Here is a 22,065-nt window from a genome sequence, read left to right as displayed (position 1 = left end):
CCATCTTGTATTCTAGCATAATGTGGACTTACTATATCAAAGTGCTATGGACATTTTTTTTTTTTAACCTGTGAGTGAATTCATTTTATTTAATGAAGCTTTTTAAATATGGTTTTACACTATGAGGAGTGCTTGCCTTGTCTTATATTGTTGCATGCAATATTAATCCTTTTGGTGTTTGAAGCTGGGTTAAGTTTGCACATTTGCACATAAGCTGCAGACCTAAACCCATTGCCTGCTGTGCTCTATGGATGTGAGGAAGTTGGAGGATCTTTGTGTTGTACTTTACCCCGAAACAGGATTTAACTAGTACAGCCTTTTATGGCCAACAAGGGTCAAAACTTTCTGGTAAGCCTTGGGTACACAGCATGGGTTGTGCAGTACATTATCCATCAGCAGGATTTCACTGGCAGCAGAGGGAGAGTGATTATTGGATGTTTACCAGAACTGTTTTACAAAATCTCTGTATGGAGATCTAATTTGAATGGACTTCACGTTTGCACTTTATTTGCATATTCTCAATTTATATGCTTGGTACATAGTCATTTTGCACATTGTGTGTTTTTTAACAAATACCAAATTGTTCCTATTTTCTTACTTTGCACTAACAGTGTACTTTTTAGTTGCACCTGTATATATGACTGCACATTTGTTCTATAGTGGCACATTTCATATTTGGTTATTGGTATATTTTATATCAGGATATAGTGTCGGCTGGTGTGCTACATGCTGGAGTTCTTTAGACCTTATATTTATTTATTAGAAGTGGCCATGAGTAGTTCAGAAAGAAGTTCCCATGAAAAGTTTACTTCAGGAAATAATTTCCCAGAGGAAAATGGTTGTCTTTGTAAGAACTATTTTGGTAATCACTTGACCTTTACAGTGGACCTATACTTAAAATGTAAAGTCTGTCTGTCTAGCATGGTATTCATTAGCAAAGTTTAATGTAAAAAAGCCACTCAGTAAAAAGCATTACTTTTAACAGATCATTTTCATTTAGAAGCAGCAAAGGGGCGTCCACATTTGTGGCAGTGGCTAGGCACCCTGCCGTACTCTGGCCTCACTGGTGCATAGGCATATCCCAGAAATTGCTGCCTGTAATTACTGGATTACATTGATTGTGTTATCAGGAGACAAAATACAGAAAGTGTTTTCCAGTGATACATTGTGAGGTTGATTTTCTTAAGACAAGTGGGCAGTTCACGTGCTTGGAGATTTTTCCCTTAGCTCAGTAAATAAGGTGAAGCTCTGCTGACTTCCATCATCCAATCACGTGTAAGCAAAAATGCTTTTTTATGTTCCTTGATTGCGTATTCTTTGCAAAATGAAAATTCACAACCTCTTAGCCCTGGGGATATTTGCCTTGCAAAGTGCAACTTCCCCTGCAAAGTGCCTATTTGTCTCCAGTAAATAAACCCCTATATCCACTTGAGGGCCAGGTTTTTTTTGACACTTTTTGTTTACATGAAATAATAATCAGTTTTTTATTTTGCTAGTAAATTACTTAGAACCCCTAAATATTATATATATATATATATATATATATATATATATATATATATATATATATATATATATATATATATATATATATATTAAAGCAGGGGCCAAAGATAATAAATTGGTGGGTTTTGAATTTTTTATGTCATGCGGTATTTGAGCACTGATTTTTAAAACGCATCTTTTGGGAAAAAATACACTTTTAAAAAAAAAATCGAATGCAAAAAAACACTATACATAACCCAATTTTTTTGTAATATATTAAAAGAGGATGTTACACCAAGTAAATAGATACCAAACATATCACACTCTAAAATTGTGCACGCCTGTGCCACGGCAACAAATAGTGTACATTTTACTTTCCAAAGGCGACACTTTACAAGCCGTTAGAGGTTACCACTTTAGATTTACAGATAAGTTGTAGTGCTAGAATTACTACCCATGATCTGGCATTCTATGTAATACCTCACATGTGTGGGACGATCGCCATTTGCAAGTGCAGGACCGACGTGTGCGTTCGTCTTTACATGCTAGCACAGTGTGACGGGGGCACTTTAAATTATTAGAAAAAAAAATATTAATTCATTATTTTTACACTGTTGGTTTAATTTTTTTTTATCACTTATTGCTGTCACAAGGAGTGTAAACACCCTACGTGACAGCAATAGGCACGTGTGAGGTACTCATTATGGAGGGATCTGGGATCTACAAGACCCCTAATCTCTCCTCTGCCCTTAAAATCATTCAAAACACCAAGATCAGTGTTTTTGAATGCCTTCTATTTTTTAAAAATGCCAAGTTGACATTCAGGTAATCCAGGAGTGATGTCATGTCATCACTTTGGGGTTACAATAGCAAACAGCCGATCAAAGGCGATCCTGGCTTTTTTCAGCTGTCTGACCAGCCAGTGGATGTGCTGGCTGGTCAATCAGGTCCCCTGGTGGTACAGGAGAGCGGGAGCAAGTCACAGGACAGGGGGGAACATCCCCTCCTGCTGCATGTAATAGCAATCGAGTGGCTAGTTAGCCACTCTGCTATTACAAATGAGCCAACCGTTGTCTCTAAAAAACTGTACAACCACTTAAAGTACAATGACGTACCAGGTACTTGATTTAGTGGCAAGTGGATATGTTCAAACATTTATGGACATCTAAGGCATCACATCTACATATAAGGCCAACATATGTATAAATGCCTCCAAATTATTGAGTTTAGATTTTTCCATTGAAGGGTACTATCAATGCTACAGAAAGCAAAGGCATTTTAGATAATGGTGCACTTCTAGCATCATGGCAACAGTTTTGGGGGAAGATCCTTTCTGTTTCAGCAAGACTTCATGACTGAAAGTCAGATCCATATGGACATAGTTAAATGAATTTGGAGTGGAGGAACTAGCAGAGTTATGCCTGCATAGAGCCCAGGTGAGTTCCTGTTAAAGTGCAACTGCACTCCCTGAATCAACATTGACTATTTTTAAACCTTATGCTGCTAGCATTATTAAATAGATAGAAGGTATATCATACACTGTTTAATTAATTTAAACTTTCTATACATTTCTTTAGTTAAGAAGACTGTTTAGCTTTATATGGAAAGCCAATGCCCATGGTTTTAGAACAAGATACCCAAAAGCTTATATAGATGACATAACATTAACCTTGCATCTCCACTAATATGAAGACCTCTCCACAGTCACGCATTACTGTGGAGCAGATACACATACAAATTAGGAAAAAAAGCAAAAGCAGGATGCTGCTTTATAACAATCCTCTCTCACACTATTTGATGGAGAAGAATACTTGAGTCTAGGGTCACTTTAATTTGCAGTTGATTATATTATGATTTGAGCCATGTAGTATGCAACATGTCTTGGTCAAATCACAATTCTGTAAAGCAGACTACACCTGTTTAAATAAACAGGTATCTACAGTTGTAGGTTTGGTAATCGACAGCAGGGGGGGATGTACTATTATGAGTGGGGGTTATTGTTGCTGGTTACTGGGGGGGGGGGGGCTATGGTGGCTTTGGGGATCTACTATTTCAGGGGGAGGTCTGTTGTTGTTGGCTGCTGGAGGGTCAATTGGTGCTGGCTTCTACTGCTATCAATTTATCCAATGAGGACAGAGACAGCAGCTGGAGCCGTGGGGCTTGTACACATCACTGGAACAGATGGGCTCAGGTAAGAAAAAGGGGGGGCTCTGGGGGCAGCTGCAACAAGGAACATTTTTCACCTTAGTGCACCGCAGACATTACAATCCCTTTAAAATGCAGGTTTAAAGAACCACTTATGCAAAAGTAAATATTTTATCCTAATAATTGCATAATTCATGTGCTTATATATACTGTAGGCATTCTTTTTTTTTTTTTTATTTAACATGCACAAAGTCGTGTTAAATATTAAAGGAAATTACATACTGAATACTATAATTTTACTATATGTGTCAACCACATACAGTTACCAAAGTACAATATATTTTATGACAAACTTTAGAGAGGTAACTGACCAAGAATTTTTGTTTCTATTTCTGTAGCTCTCAGTGGAGACAACCATCACTAGATGAACAGTCTGAACTGGGTGATATTAATGCTGACCTGAACAGCTTCCGATCAACATGGACCAAGTATATCCAAGAGAATAAGCAGAAGTGGAAAGAAAGAGCAGCAAGTGGTGAGCATGCATTTCATTATGTGAAAGGGCAGATGGGGTATAGGGCATGAAACAGAGTAGATGCAGTGATGTGAGATGTAAGAAGTAAGCTGGGGTAAATGAGGTGAGATGGGGTACAAACAGTGAAGTGGGATATGTGCAGTGAGATAGGATAAATGTGGGCAAATGCACTGAGATCAGGTCGATGTAGTGCAATAGAGAAGATGCAGTGAGATCAAATAAATGCAACGAAATAGGGTAGGTGCAGTGACATGGGATAAGGGAAGTAAAATGGGGTAGATGCAGTGACATGGGGTACATGAAGTGTGATGGAGTAGATAAAGTGAGATGGCATGTGTAATAAAATAGGATATACTGTAAGTAAATGCAGTGGAATTTGGTAGATGGAATGTATATGGTAGATGTAGTCTTTTATCTTAACTCACAATGCAATTATATTTTTTGAACCCTAGTTCTCCATTATTATAAAGCATAATATGGGCTCACTTCAAAATGAAATTTGGTTTACTGGAAAAAAAAAACAAATTATTTTATTTTACACTGGCAGCAAAAACGATTAACCATCACTTTAGCTAAATTTTCTTGCACTCAGAAAGTACCAAATATACAGACCCGTATAGTTTGTAAAATATATACTGCACTGAAAGCCAAGATTGCATCATAGGAGTTTACCTTATCAGTAATGATGTAAAGCTGAATCCGCTGCACAGGAGTCTAAACCTAAACAAATTTATATGGCATCTAGACCTTGAGGGGATAACAGAACATTAAAGTTGAACTCTGTAAATTCGAAAAAAAAGCTATTGCGGTGGTAATGCCATCGCCCAGTACAGCAAGGGTTAAATGCTGTTTTTGTTTTTGCCTAGGGTAGCAGAAAAAAAGACTTTTACTTACCTAATCCCATGCTCACGCAGGTTCCTCTTTCCATGCAACCAGTCCCCCGAAGCATCTTCTCTTTGGTGCTTTGGCCAACAGACACAGCTTTGACATCATCAGTTACAAAGCAGGACCAGTAATAGAAGGCTCTTCCTTCCATGCAACCAGTCTCCCAAAGCCTCTTCTCTTTGGTGCTCTGGGCCAACAGACACAGCTATGACATCATCAGTTACAATGCAAGACCAGTAGTCCTGCATTTTGAATAAGGACAATGAGGGCCCACCCCAACCCAAAGCATCAGAGAGAAAAGGTTAGTGTCGGCTGGAGATAGAGTAAGGGTTAAGGTAAGTAAATGTTCTTTTTCCCGGTAGGCAAAAAAAAAAAAGCATTTAACCATTGAAGTATGAGGGGACCCCCACTGCAATGGTAAATGTTTTACTTTTTCCCCAGAGTTCAGCTTTGAGAGAGGATTCACACTGTTACGTTACAGTAATGTGCATGTTGTTCCGTTTGGTGCATTGCATATTACACACCAATGCACCTTACTAATGTACCTGATTGCCTCACATCCCAATGTACAGTAAGATACTACTGTATGTTGTGGTGTACTGCATTACTAAAACTAGTACATGCACTTTACTTGTGCAATAGACAGCCCATTCAAGTGAATAGACTGCCATAACGCAAAACAGAGTATAGGTGTAAACAGGTCCTAAGTTTCTTTTTTAAATTTCCATGGTTATTTGAGAGAAGCAGTATGCTTTCAGGATCCATTTTTTCACCTCACCAGTGGTAAATGACGCAAGAGGTGGTGACAAAGCTTCTAACTCCTTTTCAGCACAATGAAACCACTTGTCTGCAAGTGCTGCTAATGCACCCTTTTCTCCTTTTCTACCTCCTCCCCAAGGGTGCATAAGAGTCACATTCTTTTATAATTCTTCTAATGTGCTATTTCCTCACCCTTTTACTCAAGTTCATAGAACACCCTGTTCCTCTTCCTTAAGGACATAGAACAGCCACTTTCCTTTCAAATGCTATTCATGCATCCTTTTCCTTCTCCTCTTCATCGAACCCTGATATAGCCCCGCCAACTGGCGAGTCAGCTGAATTTCTTCAATGTTATTTCGAGGGCTGGTCCACAGACCTCTGAAAAAAATGTCACCAGAACACCCCAACTCCTAGCATTTTCATGCTAGCATTGCCAAACACCTCTGTGTAAGCTTGTGGCCTGTACTACACCATAGTGTTGAGTACCCAGTCACCATTATTTTGCTCAGAACAGAAGGCCATACAAAGAGGAGGATTGGGGTGCTGGTGGTTACGAGGAGCAGGAGTGCTGAGGTATGGTGGTGAGGAGGAGTAGGAAGTTTGGGACAACTTCAAAAAGGAGAAAAAAGAATTCTAGTTGGCCGCATATCCAGTAAAATCACCTTTATTTCAGCAAGTCCATAAAAACAAAAACACACATAGAGGGGAACAGCATCACCAGCTAATGCATTTCATGCTTCCTTAGCGCTTAGCCATAGCTCACCAAACAAAGATATTTTATTCCTACCCAGGGGGGAAATTAGGGAACCTACTGCCACTATCCCAGAGCCAGCCTTAAATTATGTACTATTTGCCTGATTCCCTGATTGTGGCAGATCCCCCACACTCAAAACATGACTGCAGGTGGAAAAGCTATAGTCATAGGATACCTGCACTTGAAGCATGACTGCTGGTGTAAAAGCTATGGCCACATGATTCCTTCATTTCCACAACACAAGGGAAGGGACAGACAGCAGCAAATGGGGCAGGGAAATCCTGCAGTAAAGGTAACGGCAGTGAACAGTATAGATTTAGTGCAGAATCCGACAGCCATAGGCTGCCAGCTCTTCGCCATGTTTTTTTTAAGTTCAGGGTCTTAAGCAGCATACACTTGTTGCAGACAAAGGTAAAGCTGCCCTTTGTTTGCATCATGTCCCCATAGACTTGTGCGATAAAGTACTATGCACCAGAGTGTATTGATCTCCCCTATTGCCATATCTACCACTACATTTGGGCAATCCCCTTTATTAAAGAAGGTCAGGCAATGCAAAGGTTCTGCAGATGGAGATAATAGTTTTTTGCAGATATACTTTTTTCATTTTAAGGCTGTACCTGCCATGTTCAGGTAAACATAGGCAGGAAAATGGGATACTACTTACAGTGAGGGAAAAAAGTATTAAATCCCCTGCTGATAAAAGAAAAAAAGTATTAAATCCCCTGTTTGCCCACTGACAAAGAAATGTTCAGTCTATAATTTTAATGGTAAGTTTATTTTAACAGGGAGAGACAGAATAACAACAAAAAATCCAGAAAAACACATTTAAAAAAAAGTTATAAATTGATTTGCATTTTAATGAGTGAAATAAGTATTTGATCCCCTATCAGTTGTCAGCAAGATTTATGGCTGCCAGGAGTCTTCTATACAGGTAATGAGCTGAGATTAGGAGCACTCTCTTAACGACTTTAAGACCGGAAGGATTTGCCCCCTTAATGACCAGGCCACTTTTATCAACTTGGCACTGCGTGACTTTAACTGACAATTGCGCGGTCGTGCGATGCTGTACCCAAACACAATTTATGTCCTTTTTTTTCCCACAAATAGAGATTTCTTCTGGTGGTATTTGATCACCTGTGCAAATTTTTATCTTTTGGGCTATACACAAAAAAAGAGCGACAATTCTGAAAAAAAATCAATATTTTTTACATTCTGCTATATACCATTCCCAAGAAAAAAAAATGTAAAAATCATTTTTTTTTAACATTTTAGGCCAATTTGTTTCCTGCTACATATTTTTGGTAAAAAAAATTGCAATAAGCGTATTTTGATTGGTTTGCGCAAAAGTTATTGCGTCTTCTAACTACGGGAAAGATTTATGTACTTTTTTATTGTTTTTTTTTTTTTTTTACTAGTAATGGCGGCAATCTGCGATTTTTTGCAGGACTGCGACATTGCGGTGGACAGATCGGACCCGTCTGACATTTTTGACACTTTTGCGGGGACCAGTGACATTACTACAGTAATCAGTGCTAAAAATATGCACTGTTACTGTAATAATGACAATGGCAGGGAAGGGGTTAGCATTGTGGGTGATCAAGGGGTCAAATGTGAGCCTAGGGGAGTGATTCTAACTGTGGGGGGGGCGTGGCTTGTGGAATGACCATAGAGACCTGTAATCCTATATAGAAGGATCACAGAGGCTCTATGATCATCCCAGGGAGAAGAACGGTCAGATGTGTTTACAACAGCTGGCCGTTCTTCTCTCTCAGCAGGGACGGCGGCGTGCGCTCGCCCCCTAGCGTCCTGCTCATGACCGCCGTACAGTTACAGCGATTTGTGCAAGAGCAGCTACCTGCGGCAGTCGTAAAAGGGAGTGCTCCTAATCTTAGCTTGTTATCTGTATAAAAGACACCTGTCCACAAGACCAACCAATCAATTAGATTCCAATCTCTCCACAAATGTCATGACCAAAGAGTTGTCCAAGAATGTCAGGTACAAGATTGTAGACCTACACTAGGCTGGAATGGGCTACAAGACTATCGCCAAACAGCTTGGTGAGAGGGTGACAACAGTTAGTGGGATTATTCGCGAATGGAAGAAACACTAAATAACTGTCAATCTCCCTTGGTCTGGGGCTCCATCCTAGATCTCACCTCATAGAGTTTCAATGATCATGAGAACGGTGAGGAATCAGCCCAGAACTACACAGGAGAATCTTGTCAATGATCTCAAGGCAGCTGGGACCATGGTAACCAAGAAAACAATTGTTAACACACTATGGCGTGAAGGACTGAAATCCTGCAGCGCCCGCAAGGTCCCCACGGCTCAAGAAAGCACATGTACAGGCCCATCTGAAGTTTGCTAATGAACATCTGAATGATTCAAATTAGAACTGGGTGAAAGTGTTGTGGGCAGATGAGACCAAAACCAAGCTCTTTGGCATCAACCCAACTCGTCGTGCTTGGAGGAGGAGGAATGCTGTGACCCCAAGAACACTATCCCCACCGTCAAACATGGAGGTTACAAACATTATGCTTTGGGGGTGTTTTTCTGCTAACGGGACAGGACATCTTCACTGCATCAAAGGGATGATGGACGGGGCCATGTACTGTCAAATATTGGGTGAGAACCTCCTTCCCTCATCCAGGGCATTGAAAATGGGTGATGGATGAGTATTCCAGCAAGACAATGACTCATAACACATGACCAAGGCAACAAAGGAGTGGCTCAAGAAGAAGCACATTAAGATCCTGGAGTGGCCTAGTCTCCAGGCCTTAAACCCATAGAAAATATGTGAAGGGAACTGAAGGTTCGAGTTACCAAATGCCAGCCTCAAAACCTTAATGACATGGAGATCTGCAAAGAGAAGTGGGACAAAATCCCTCTTGAGATGTGTGCAAACCTGGTGGCAAACTACAAGAAACATCTGTCCTCTGTGATTGCCAACAAGAGTTTTGCCACCAACTACTAAGTCATGTTTTCCAAAGGGGTCAAACACATATTTTATTCATTAAAATGCAAATCATTTTATAACTTTTTTGAATTGTGTTTTTCTGGATATTTTTGTTGTTATTCTGTCTCTCGCTGTTAAAATAAACCTACCATTAAAATTATAGACTGATCATTTTTTGTCACTGGGCAAATGTACAAAATCAGCAAGGGATCAAATACTTTTTTTACCCTCACTGTAGACATGAAGGAAGTCCTAGGCCTTAACACCAACTTGTACCTATGCAAAAATAAAAAACACTTTTCCTAAAAGATAAGGCTGCCAGATCAGACACTTGCAAACGAGATGGCTACATGGAATACCACTGTGTAGGTGAGAGTAGAGAGAAAAATGCCTCTAATGGGTTAAAAAGCCTGTTTCTGAAGCACAGAGAGAAGCGCATTGTCATGGAAAAACTGGATATAGTGCTATATTAATGTTAAAGATGGTGTGCGTGCTTAAAAGGAGCAGATCTAAGCACTCCCAACAGACCTTAACCAAAGAACCCTGCAAAAAGTGATGGGCTTTTATGGTGGGTATACCAGGTTGCGGCCCTCAGACACAGATGTGCAGATGACAGCTGATCAGTTGACAGGTAATATCAGAAAAAGGGAAAGAAAAAAGTTCAGGGCAAGCAGCAAACAAGCATAGTCAGTTAAATACAAGCTAAAGTTGGCAACCAAGTGAACTTGGGAACTTGCATAGGCTGGAGCCTGAGGCTAAAAAATGAACCTATTGATCAAACAATGGGTGATGGTCTGAATACAGGTAAATATTTAGGTTAATTGACAGGCTGGGCAAGGACTGACCATGTAGGTGCTATATTAATGAGTAGGTGAAATCTGGTCTATACCTCCCAGCCCATAAACAGGAGGCTGTAGCAAGATAAAAGGGACCATATGGTGGTTGAACCATAGCAGATCAGCTTTAACCAGTAGGAAATCACCTTTGTTGCTGGTCTATCTCACTGATTAGGTCTCGTTCAAGGAGTGAGAGGCCAACAGTCTCTGAGTGCAAAAAACATGACTTTTGAAGGTGCTAATAGCCAAACACTGCTCCAAACCCATCCATTTCCCCACCTGCCATTTCTGTTAAAATGTAAAAAAAAATGTTTAACATTTTTAAAAATTAAAATATGTATTTCTTATTTTTGAAAGGTTTTTATTTTTTGCACTTAAGGTCGCCCCTGCCCTGATCAATCAACATAATGATCATATGATCATATTAATAGACTACTGCAGGTTTAGGCACCATTAAAGAGGTGGAGATCTACCTGAACAACATGGGAGAAGTCAAAGATCTCCGGGCACAGTGTCACCCAGTGTCTCCTCCTCACACCTGATATAAAACCTCTGGATGCTGTAGTACTGTGTCGCAAAAGCTTGCATTGCACTGCAATCATGTGTTAAATCAGGTGGTGAGAATGCAGCATATCACCTGTTGAGTAGGAGGTGAGGAGGCAACACCACCTGTCAAACGCAGTCAGATCACTTTTCAGAGAAGCCCTTAGTTGCATTGCGCACCCTCAGGGCTCGTTTACACAGAAAGTTGGGTAAAACCCTTTGGTTGAGTTTACCGCCCCAAATCCCTACCTCCTTTAGCTGCTGGTGGTGGGTGAGAAAGCAATACAAAGCAGCCCTATACTAGTATGCCCAGTGTATTGCTTCATACTGATCTAAATACCTCTTCTTTCCTGCTGCTGGCACCACTCTGGAGATGAGCCAAGATAAGAGGTGGAGTGAAGTAGGTATAACACTGCATGGGACAGGAGCCTGCACTACAGAGGAGGCTTCAGCCTATGTGGCTCTTGCTCTCTACTGCAGCTCCAACTTTACAAGTAGTTCCTTTGCATTGCACTTTGATGCTTTAGGATGGCAAGTCAGCAAACCCAGACTGTGATCTACCAGTCACCTGGCCACGATCTACTGGTAGATCACAATCTACAGATTGCCGGACTACTGGGTGTCAAGAATGTACCACTGGCTGAAGATGGCCCATTATATGCTTGAGGTACTAGCCTGCCCTGGTGTTCATGTCAAAGAGGGCCTTCAGCATAGTGAAGAGAATTAGTGACTAAGAAGCTAACTTAGAACGAAGGTGTGTGGTGTTTTTGGTGCACATTATTTTACTTTTTTTTTCATGATACAGTGAAGAACTGCAAAAAGTTATAATCTTAAAAAAATGGGCAGCAGCAATACATTTTTAATGGGGGCAAAACTGTCTGAAATGTAGTAAAGACAAAATGAGTAATTAACACAAACACAAGCTTGCATGACACCTCTAAATTTATAACATGGAGCAGATGTTGCCCTTTATTACTCAAATGGACGCAGGTCTCTTTATTTTTCAGGAGTGTTCAGTTTTCTGTTCTGTGGCTACAACAGGCACAGGACAGAGAACAGAAAGCTCTGCTCTCACAGCCATCTCCATATCAGAACAGAGGAAATAGGAGGTTGTTAACCCTGTGCAGACTCTGCTCGTGTAGTGTGATCACTACACTGCCAAAGAAAAGGATGTGAGCTGTTAACTGACAGCCACATCCCATACAATAGGGTCACACCAGGTGCAGGAAGTATAGATAATTCCCTAGAAAGAGTAAAAACAGGTATTTTACTACAAGAATTAAGAGACTGAAGATGACCTAGCAGTGTAATAGACCAGCAGCAGGATAGGTCTAATTAGGTGGACCCAATTTAGTAGGGACAAAGAGCAAGTAAAGTTAGGACTTCAGCAGATAAAGCAGTGTAAAAGTGTCCATCAGCAGGACAATTTTAATCAAGGATAATAGGCCTAACCAGTGTATACCTAAATTGTATTTTATCTAAGGAGCTAGGGAGGTGTGAAAAATATGAGTGATATAACGTAAGGTGGTTTAGATATTGCTCCTGAAAAGAAAATGCTCCTCAATTTTTTAGGTTTTCAGATCTGTGCACACATAAGAAAATGTACCTCAGCGCTGCACATCAAAGAACTTAAAGGAGAAGTATAGCCAAAGCTTGTTTGGCTGTACTTCTCCTATGGATCACAGGAGTGCAGTTCGTTTTGCACTCCTGTGACCAGTTTTCAGCAGAGAGTGGGCTGAAGTCCATTCTCTGCTGACGTCACAGAAGTCTGTCCAGGCTCTGTGTCATCACAACCATGGAGTTGGGATCCGCCAGACCCCTGGACCGCTACCCAGCTCAGCCTCTCAGCGAGTCGCTGAGAGGCTAAGCCGGGTACTCTTCCCCCTCCACAACCTAGCGCTCCAGTGAGAGAGGAGGGGCAGAGGAGAGAGCTGCTGACTCACAGTCAGCAGCTCTCTGCTCGGGGATCTGTGAGAACCGAGCGATCGGTGGTGTTTGATCGATCGGTTCTCAGTGTAGAGGCACCAGGAGATAGATGCAGCATCAGACCAATGCTTTTTAAGCTTTGTTTGTTAAAGTAGGTGTAAACTCAACTGACTAAATCTCCCACAAGTATTAACAGCTGGTGATACTGATATAAAGGTTCTTGATTGGGAACTTTGTGTTTTGGGGGTGACACTGCTCTGTCCCTGACTCCTACCATCTATTGGCTGTAAATAACCCTGTTGCATGATCTCACAAAGGAAAACATATCCTTGTGTGCTTATGAACATTGCCCAGGAATATTACACTTTTTTTTTAAAGGGCTTAAAGGCAGCAACAATTTGGAAATATGCCCTGTAAAAAAACACATGCAGTCGTTTATTAGTGTAGTGTAGGTCGAAAGACAGGGTATAAAAAAATCAATTGCAGGCAGGGCTGCTGTTAGAAATCACTGGGCCCCATACAGCCTACCTGACAGACCCCCCCCCCCGGCCAGAAATAAATAAATATCAAAACAATATTTTCACTAAAAATACATGAACATTATTTTCATTATTAGCGGACACAATCACAACAAAACCTACACAATTACGGGGGGAACAGGAGGGTACAGTACACGGGGGGTGGGGAGGGGGGTGCGGTGTTCAGTAGTGCACAGTACAGCGGTTACGATTGTCGGATACAAGGGGCAGCATGAGGGCATAGTACAGAAGGGGCAGGAAGGTACAGTATGTGGGCGCTGGAGGGCACAATACAGTGGTTAGGAGGGTACAGTACAGGGGGAGGGTAAGTGGACATGATACAGGGTAGATACAGGGTAAATATAGTATAGTGGCAGTAATTTATAATACAGATCTGGTCTCCTCAAGAAGAGCTGCGCAGGTAAGCTGCTGTCACAGATCTTACCTGTTCTGGCAGGCTGTCACTGGGCTATATCTCCAACTGGAATGACATCTTCCCCTCTGCCTTCCCCTCCAGAGTTTCTGGCTCTCTTCTGGCACTTTGCAGGGGTTAAGGGAGAACCTCGAGGTGGAGCGTCTTACTACTGCTGCTGCTTGTGTGGGTGGGAGGTGTACTGCCCCAATCAATGATGAATAGGACAGGAGAGGAGAGTCAGCAGGGATTGGTGCAGTACACATCCCGCCTACGCAAGCAGTAGCAGTAATAAGATGCTCTGCCTTGGGGTTTTTCCTTAGCCCCTGAACAATTGGGGGCAGGGATGGTGGGACTGGGAACCATGGGGTAGGGGAGAAGAAGGACAGGAAAAAAAGGGGGAAATGGTTAGGAGATGAGGGATGGGTAGAGGAGAACTGGAGTGAAACTGGGGGATCCTGGTCTGTATAGAGATAAAAAAAAGGATTTGTGCTGGTGTGAGGGAAGTGGGAGGAGAGGAAAATAGATGAAGGTCAAGGGGACTGGAGAGGGATGGGCATGGGGAATACTGTTGGCTGGTGAGGAATAGCCATTGTATCATAAAAGCAAATGGTCTGGCTGGCAGGGAGGGTGAGGGGGAGAGATCTCCATTGACTAGTAACGATTCAGTTTTGGGGGTGTGCAGGGTGGGGGATTCTGGTCATTTGCAATGTTTGTGTATGGGGGTGGACACACACCTATGCGAAGGTGAGGAGAAAATAGCGAGGGTTAACAATGATATGACAGGAAAGCACCGTGACAGGCAGAGATGGATGGATCTGTGTGAGGATTAAAGGGAGCGGGACGGGATAGTGGCGGGGAGGAAGATGCCGGAGTGGGAAAAAGCACTCAAGACTGCTGAAGGTGTGAGAAATAGATAACGGGAACTGACCTGTAATGCAAAAGAGCTGGCCAAAACAAGGGGAACTGTTCAGGACACTGCAGGGAGGAAACTTCAAGGCCCCTCCATGCACCTAGGACCCCTTGGCAGTTACTAGAGGTGCCCTGTGCAAAATTACAGCCCTAGCTCTCAGTCCAGACACATTCACTTGCTTTCCCACAGCGTCCAGAGGGACAGGAAAGTGCTGGGGCGCCCAGGCACACAGGGGGATCATATGTGGCTTGAATGGGGAAGCGGATTAGTGTGTTGTGGAAAGTACAGGAATGATGCCTTGTGTGTCTCTCCCTCTGGCATTCAGCTGGTGGAGGGAGAGACATACAAGACATCGCTCCTGTACTTGCCACACCACACTGATCTGCTTCTCTGTTTGGGCCCCCCTGTAAGCCCGGGCCCCCTACAGGAGGACCGGTGATCCCCCTATCAGCGGCTCTTATTGCAGGTAGCAACAATTAGAAAATATGCCTAAAATACATAAAAAAACACGTACAGGCTGCTATGACTGTAGCACATTCTCGATAAGGCTAATGGGAACCCGATCTATAATAGTTAGTGGGATGGCTTATCCAACACCACTTTAATGGTCCTTCAAAGCCATCTGACTAATTTTTTAAAGGCCAGGAAGTACATTACCGGTAGTTGGTTTCCATGGTGGCAAAATCACGCAATAGTTTGCCATGTCTGCAAACAAGCTGGGTTTGCGTCAAACCCATGCTCAGTCCCAACCCAAATATTATTCCTATCTACAGACCCTGTTCAAAAACTCAACTTTTGACAGCACATCAGTTGTGTTGCTCAACCCAGGCCCAACACAATGATAAGCTGAAATGCATTGTTTTTCAATAGGCCCAATTCACATCACTAAATTAGTGTGCCCTGTGTTGAAATGTAATATGCTCCATCTAAATGCATCACAGCACACTGTAATACTTTACAAAATGCATTAAAGGGTAATACAACTTTTGCATCCAAATGAGCAATGAGAATCACCAAGAAGAATCTCTTCTTCTATGACCAAGTGATTCTCAAAAGTGGAATTATGCTTTAAGGTAAATAAAATAATGTATTTTCAGCTTCTGCAGTGGGAAAAAAAAAACACAGTGCAACATGTTCAGAAAAAGGATGTCAATGTACATCAACTCAAGTGTGATACATGTCAGCGCACGCTAACCACCATGCATGTGGTAAAAATCCATCTCAGCAACTCCTGACTGTCATATTGGTAGCCTGGAATTGGCAGTAAAAGCCATGTGGAGAGGGATATGGTGTGCTACATATGCCCTGTATACTGTGATGAAGTTTTTTGGGCGTGCGCAGCTGGTTATTTAATGGAGCTAGGATTGTCCCTATATATGCATGCAATTCTTATCAATAATTGACTTTATTAATAATAAATAAAGTACAGACTTAATGGCAGGTAAAATGTATTAACTTCACCAGAACTTCTGTGTTGTTAGGGGTTCTGACATTTAAAAGAACATTTTAGTGGATCCAACAAATTTTCAATGTATAAAGAGATAAAGGGGGACTTAAAAGGAAAATATACAATGCAAGATATTCAGAGGTACTGGAGCAGCCCACAGGCTGGATGCAGCCCTTTGCTTGCCTTTTCCAGCCCTTGGAATGCTGTTCCTCCCACTGATATAAGGCACTATTTCTTCCACTGACATCAATCATGAAGCGCTATTTCCCTTAATCCTTTCACTGACACCAATCATAGGGCACAATTCCTCCCACTGATATAAACGATTGAGTATTATTTCTCCATTTGGCACTAATCATGAGGCACTATTTCTTCTACTGGCATCAACAATAGAGCACTGTTCCTCCTGATGTCACTCCTCCCAATAATAACAATGGTGGGGCCATTAATACCAATGGTAAGGCATTATTCCTCCTAATAATATCAATGATGGTGCACTATTCCTCCTCCTAGGGTTTACAGGCACTATTTTAACCTTTTCCCACTGACCACGAAGCCTAAGACATTGTCTGCTCATACTGTTGTTGGGGCATTTTCTACTCCCACTGCCCACTGTCCAGCACCCCTAAAGTCTGAAGAACAGTAAATTGTCCCTTTGTATAGAAACCCCATGTCCCTTAGACTAGAGAAAGAAATGTGTAGAGAATGTCATTAACCTACAATACCAGATGATAACTACTTTTTTTCCAACTCTCTAGTGAATCCAGCTTCGCGTCCCTGAAAATGTTGTTTTTAAACAAATTTCTTTTGTTTTTTAGGAATCACGAACCAAACATCTGTGGATGAGCTTTCGCCCTGTGAGGAAGAGCATAGCACAGAGGAAAATGGTAACCTGGACTAGTGCACAGTTTCCATGGAGACCAGGTAGGGAAGTGCACAGAGAGATAGGTCAGGTCAGGTCAGGTTAGGACAGGCAGGGCACACCAGATAAGGCAGTGCATATATAAATGTGCATGCTCCACCTGTGTGAGCAAGCAGGTTTATGTACTGATCATTCTAAAGAACTATGATTTCATAGTCACACTCATGGAACATCATCAAGTTTATGATGACCCTAAGGTTTAAGCTAGCAGACCTTTGTTGGACTGTAACCAGAATTCATACACTGACCTCTTCAGGGCTCCAGATTATATATTTTAAAGCTAAACACCAGGCAAACCTACGTTTTAAAATCATCTTATCTGCCAAAGCATTTGTTTACTCTGTCTTGTAATCCTAGCACCCCTGTCAGGCATTATAGTCAGATCATGCTCTTCCTGTAAATTACAGTGCACTGATTAGGTCATCATTGTGCTCTCTTCACCTGCCATGGAGCTTAAATTGACAGATGGACAGCACTGTGCAACACAGTAGAGCCTGATCGACTAACAGTTCTATCCAGGGGTCAAGTCCTGGGGAAAAAAGTGTGGCAACTCACCCAAGATCCACCCCCCCCCCCAAAAAAAAACAACAAATTACTGTGTCTGGCTCCTTTGCTGCGTGCTGTTGCCTCGCCTTACCGGTGACTCCACTGATGCTGTCCACACACTCTGGGCCTTCAAATGCATAAACATGAAACATTTGTGACAAATTGTCCAAATAAACACATAAACATGAAATATTCCTGACAAAGGGCATCAGTCACGAATATTTCATGTTTATGCATTTGAAGGCCCAGAGTGTGTGCAGACAGCATCAGTGGCGAGGCAGCAGCACGCAGTAAAGGAACCAGACACAGCCAGCACACAAGGAGCAGGCTCGGGGGCCTCGATTTTAGAAATGGCTGGTAAGGTAAGTGAAGCAGTTCAGTTGTAAAATTCTGTCAGCATGTCAGCCACATTGTCATTTTCAGGGGTTTGTGAGCCACACACCCCTGAAAATGACAATGTGGCTGACATGCTGACAGAATTTTACAGTGTGAGGGTGGTATGAGAGGCAAATGTGCAGTGAGTGGACTGTGGACTCACTGCTCCAGTGACTCACCTCCCAGGCAGGCTGCCACAGTGCCACTTCTAAAACCGGCCTGCTCCTCTGACTGCTGCAGTTTTCTTCTGGCATATACTGCCTTCCCCTTGCCTCGCCGTCTCAGCGACCGACCCACTGACTCTATCTACTCCAGTCAGGCTACACCCATGCCTGTCCATTCCGTGTGCGCTCTAAGGCTGGGCCTGGGACGGGCTGGCGGTGCTTGCTGCACACTCTCCCTCTGCTGGCGTGACGTCATGCCGCTGTGCACACCCCCCTCCGCCGGCCTGTTTGTAGAGGCGCCACGAGCGGCGAGACTCAGCCTGCACTGTTCTATGTCTGTCTTCTTGCTGCCCTGGTCCTGCAGGAGGACTGGAGCAATGGGAACGGCGCAATTGGACTGGAGCAATTGACGGACACAGCTTCATATCTTCATTTGACAGATGGGTTATGCTGCTCTTCCTAGGAGTAGGACATTAGGCAAAAATCGGATTTTTGTAAGATTTTACCGTAAAATCCTTTTCTCTTAGCTCATTGACAGACGTAGTCTTCTTGATTCACAAGAACTGGGTTATGTTGTCTCCGCAGGAGTAGGACTAGGCAGAAAGAAAAAACGTTCTGGCTCCACCCTAGGGGCAGTCCCAGAGGGTATATCCTCCCTCTCTCTGCTACAAGGCATCAGTTCTGTCACAAAGCAGCAACAGAGAATTTAACCCAACCCAACTCAATGATAGAGGGGCGGGTACTACGTCTGTCAATGAGCTAAGAGAAAAGGATTTTACGGTAAGATCTTACAAAAATCCGATTTTCTCTGTCGCTCATTGACAGACGTAGTCTTCTTGATTCACAAGAACTGGGACATCCAGAAGCAGTGCCACAAATGAGGGGTGGGATTGACAGAAATCAAAATCCAATCTAGAAGGCCCAACCGGAGCCAACCAGAAGTATCAAAGGACTCATCGAGTAAACAGATGAGACCTACCCCACAAATCCTCGAGGTAGACCAACAGTCTCCTCAAACAATGGCCTGCAGGAACCTTGCGGCCAGAAGAGGCATCTGACGATGCCATCACATAAACCTTATACAATATTGTAAAGGTATGAACCGACGACTAAACAGTCGCCTTGAAAACCTGAACCACTGACGCCTGATGGCGGAAGGTCCAGGAAACTCTAAGCGCCCGAGTAGAATGCGCTTTAACAGGGAACGGGGGATCCCGACCCTTAGATAAAATAAGCCTATACCACCGTCTGTCTGATCCATCTAAAGATGGTCGCAGTAGAACAGGCAACCCCTTCTTAGGGCCATCCGTGATCACAAACAGTGAATCCGTCTTACAAATTGAATCCGTAGTATTCAAATATATCCTGTTCGCCCGAACTACATAGAAGGAATGCCATGCAAATTCTCGAGGATGATTGGGCTAAGGACATAGGAAGGACAATACACTGTCCTCATTCAATGAAACGTTGAAACCACCTTAGGAAGGAAGGATGGATTCGGATGAAGAACAACCTTATCCCTATGAACCACCAGATCTGGGGAACAACAGGATAATGCAGCCAGTTCTGACACCCTGCGTGCAGAAGTGATAGCCACCAAGAAGGCCACCTTCTGGGATAAAGTAAGCAAGGGAATCTCCCTGATATTTTCAAAGGGAGGTGTCTGAAGAACCGACAGCACCAAATTAAGATCCCAGGATGGCAACGGCGCGTGCACTGGCGGAGCCAGGTGTCGCACCCCCTGTATGAAATTCCGCACCAAGGAATAAGTAGCCAAAGGCTTCTGAAAGAAGATAGCAATGCTGAAACCAGACCCTTGATAACACTCAAGGCCAGCTTCTGCTCAACTCCCTGTTGCAGAAAAGCCAATATTCGGGCTACCGAATAAAGATGTAGATGGAACCCAAGGGATTCACACCACACAATATAAGACTTCCATGTACGATGTTAATCTTTCTGGAAGTCGCTTTCCTTGTTTTAACTAGAGTAGGAATAACTGAAGCTGACAATCCCTTGTCCTTCAGCACCTAGGTCTCAATAACCAGGCCGTTTAAAAACCAGCGATCGTAAAGCAGGATGGAAGATCGGTCCCTGAGACAGTAGATCCTCCCTGAGAGGAAGTCTCCAAGGGACGTCCGCCACCAGTCTGACCAAGTCGGCGTATCAAGCTCGACGAGGCCAGTCCAGAGCTACCAGGATTACTGGAATTCCTTCCTCCTCTATCCTGCGAAGAAGTCTTGGCAGTAACCCAAGAGGAGGGAAGGCATACATTAGCTGGTATTGCCCTCACTGGGTGACCAGTGCTTCTGCGGTCTCTGCTAGAGGATCGCGGGAGCGAGCCACGAATCTCTGTACTTTTTCTGTTGAATCGTGATGCCAACAGATCCACATCCGGGGTGCCCCAACGTAGGCACAACTGGTGGAAAACTTCTGGATGGAGGGACCATTCCCCCTGATCCGGAGTCCGACGGCTGAGATAATCTGCCTGCCAATTTTCCACCCCCGGAATGAACACCGCAGAGATAGCTGGAACAAATCGTTCCGCCCAGCGAAGAATGCAAGCCACTTCCTTGGCCGCTCGGACACTCTTGGTGCCCCCCTGGTGATTGACATAAGCCATGGCCGTGGCGTTGTCCAACTGGATCCGAACCGGGCTGCCCTGGAGCTGCTCGGTCCAGTGAATCAGACAAAGTCTGATCGCTCTCAGTTCCAACACATTTATCGGTAACCTGGATTCTTCCGGGGACCAAAGTCCCTGAACGGATAACAGACCGAGAATTCCTCCCCATCCGGATAGGCTGGCATCCGTGGTCACTATCGTCCAATATATTGGCAGAAATGACTTTCCCTGGCTGAGTATCGGAGACTGAAGCCACCAGACCAGAGACTCTCTGGTCTGTTTGCTCAATCGGATCCGATAGTCCAGAGATTCCGGATTCCGATTCCATCTGAGAAGAATCTCTTGCTGAAGAATTCGGGTATGGGACTAGGCAAATGGGACTGCTTCGAAGGAAGCCACCATCAAACCCAGAACCCTCATGCAAGTCCGAAGGGAAGACCAGCTGTTGGATAGTAACAACTGGACTGCTGATTGAATCTTCCGGAGTTTCCCTACCGGAAGGAAAACTCTTGTCCTGAACGTGTCTAGAATTAGACCCAGATATTCGAGCCTCTGGGTGGGAACCAGAAATGACTTTTGCTGGTTCACCAGCCACCCGAATTCCTGTAAAGAAATTATAGTAATTTCTAGGTTTTGTAGCAGGGTCTGAAGAGACTCTGCATGAAGCAGGAGATTGTCTAGGTAACCTAGAATCGATATGCCTCTTTGGCGCAGTAGTGCCAACATTGGGGCCAACACCTTCGTGAAGACCCGAGGAGCCGTGGCGAGACCAAAAGGTAACGCCACAAACTGATAGTGGTTCTCCCTGCGAAAATGGGAATGTGAAGATAGGCGTCCTAGATTCTATGGACGCTAGGACATCCCCTGAATGGAGGAAGGCTGCTACTGGATTCCATTTTGAATTTTCTTATGTTGAGAAAGGAATTGAGTGCCCTTAAGTCCAGAATTGGACGCACTTTGCCCTCTTTCCTGAGTATTGTAAATAGGTTTGAATAAAACCCTAGAAAAAACGTTCTGTCCAAGGAACGTGGACTACCACTCCTTGTTGTAGTAAATCCGTGACTGCTCTCCGCAGATCTTCTAAACGATCCGGGGATAGTCGGGTATTGGAAGGGAAGAATCGCGCCGGTGCGAGAGATCGAAACTCGATCTTGTACCCTTATCTTATGATTTCGCAAACCCACTTGTCCGGGATTCTGGAAAGCCATGGATCCGGGAACCGGCGAAGACGTCCCCCCACCCCAATTATGGGTGGGGGCGCACCTTCAGGCTTTGGTCGACTTATCTTCAGGTCTGGAGGGGGCGGGCTTTTGCTTGCCCGACC

General features: G+C 43.4%; 1 protein-coding gene across 7 annotated transcripts in view; it reads left to right on the top strand.

Annotated features, from left to right (window-relative positions):
* Positions 1–22,065, top strand: part of PDE1B (phosphodiesterase 1B) — a 534,903-nt gene that overhangs the window by 496,263 nt on the left and 16,575 nt on the right. For 4 of the 7 annotated variants that reach the window (XM_082244620.1, XM_082244618.1, XM_082244624.1 and 1 more), the window contains 2 exons: positions 4,029–4,165; positions 16,933–17,001. In XM_082244620.1, coding sequence (XP_082100746.1) covers positions 4,029–4,165; positions 16,933–17,001 — 206 coding nt within the window. Of the gene's footprint in view, positions 1–4,028; positions 4,166–16,932; positions 17,039–22,065 lie in introns of all 7 variants that reach the window. The other 3 variants (XM_082244621.1, XM_082244619.1, XM_082244623.1) reach the window with 1 other exon arrangement.

This window comes from Pelophylax lessonae (assembly GCF_965119305.1).
Source record: "Pelophylax lessonae genome assembly, chromosome: 2".
Lineage (NCBI taxonomy): Eukaryota > Metazoa > Chordata > Amphibia > Anura > Ranidae > Pelophylax > Pelophylax lessonae.
This window is presented reverse-complemented; position numbering and strand designations above follow the sequence as displayed.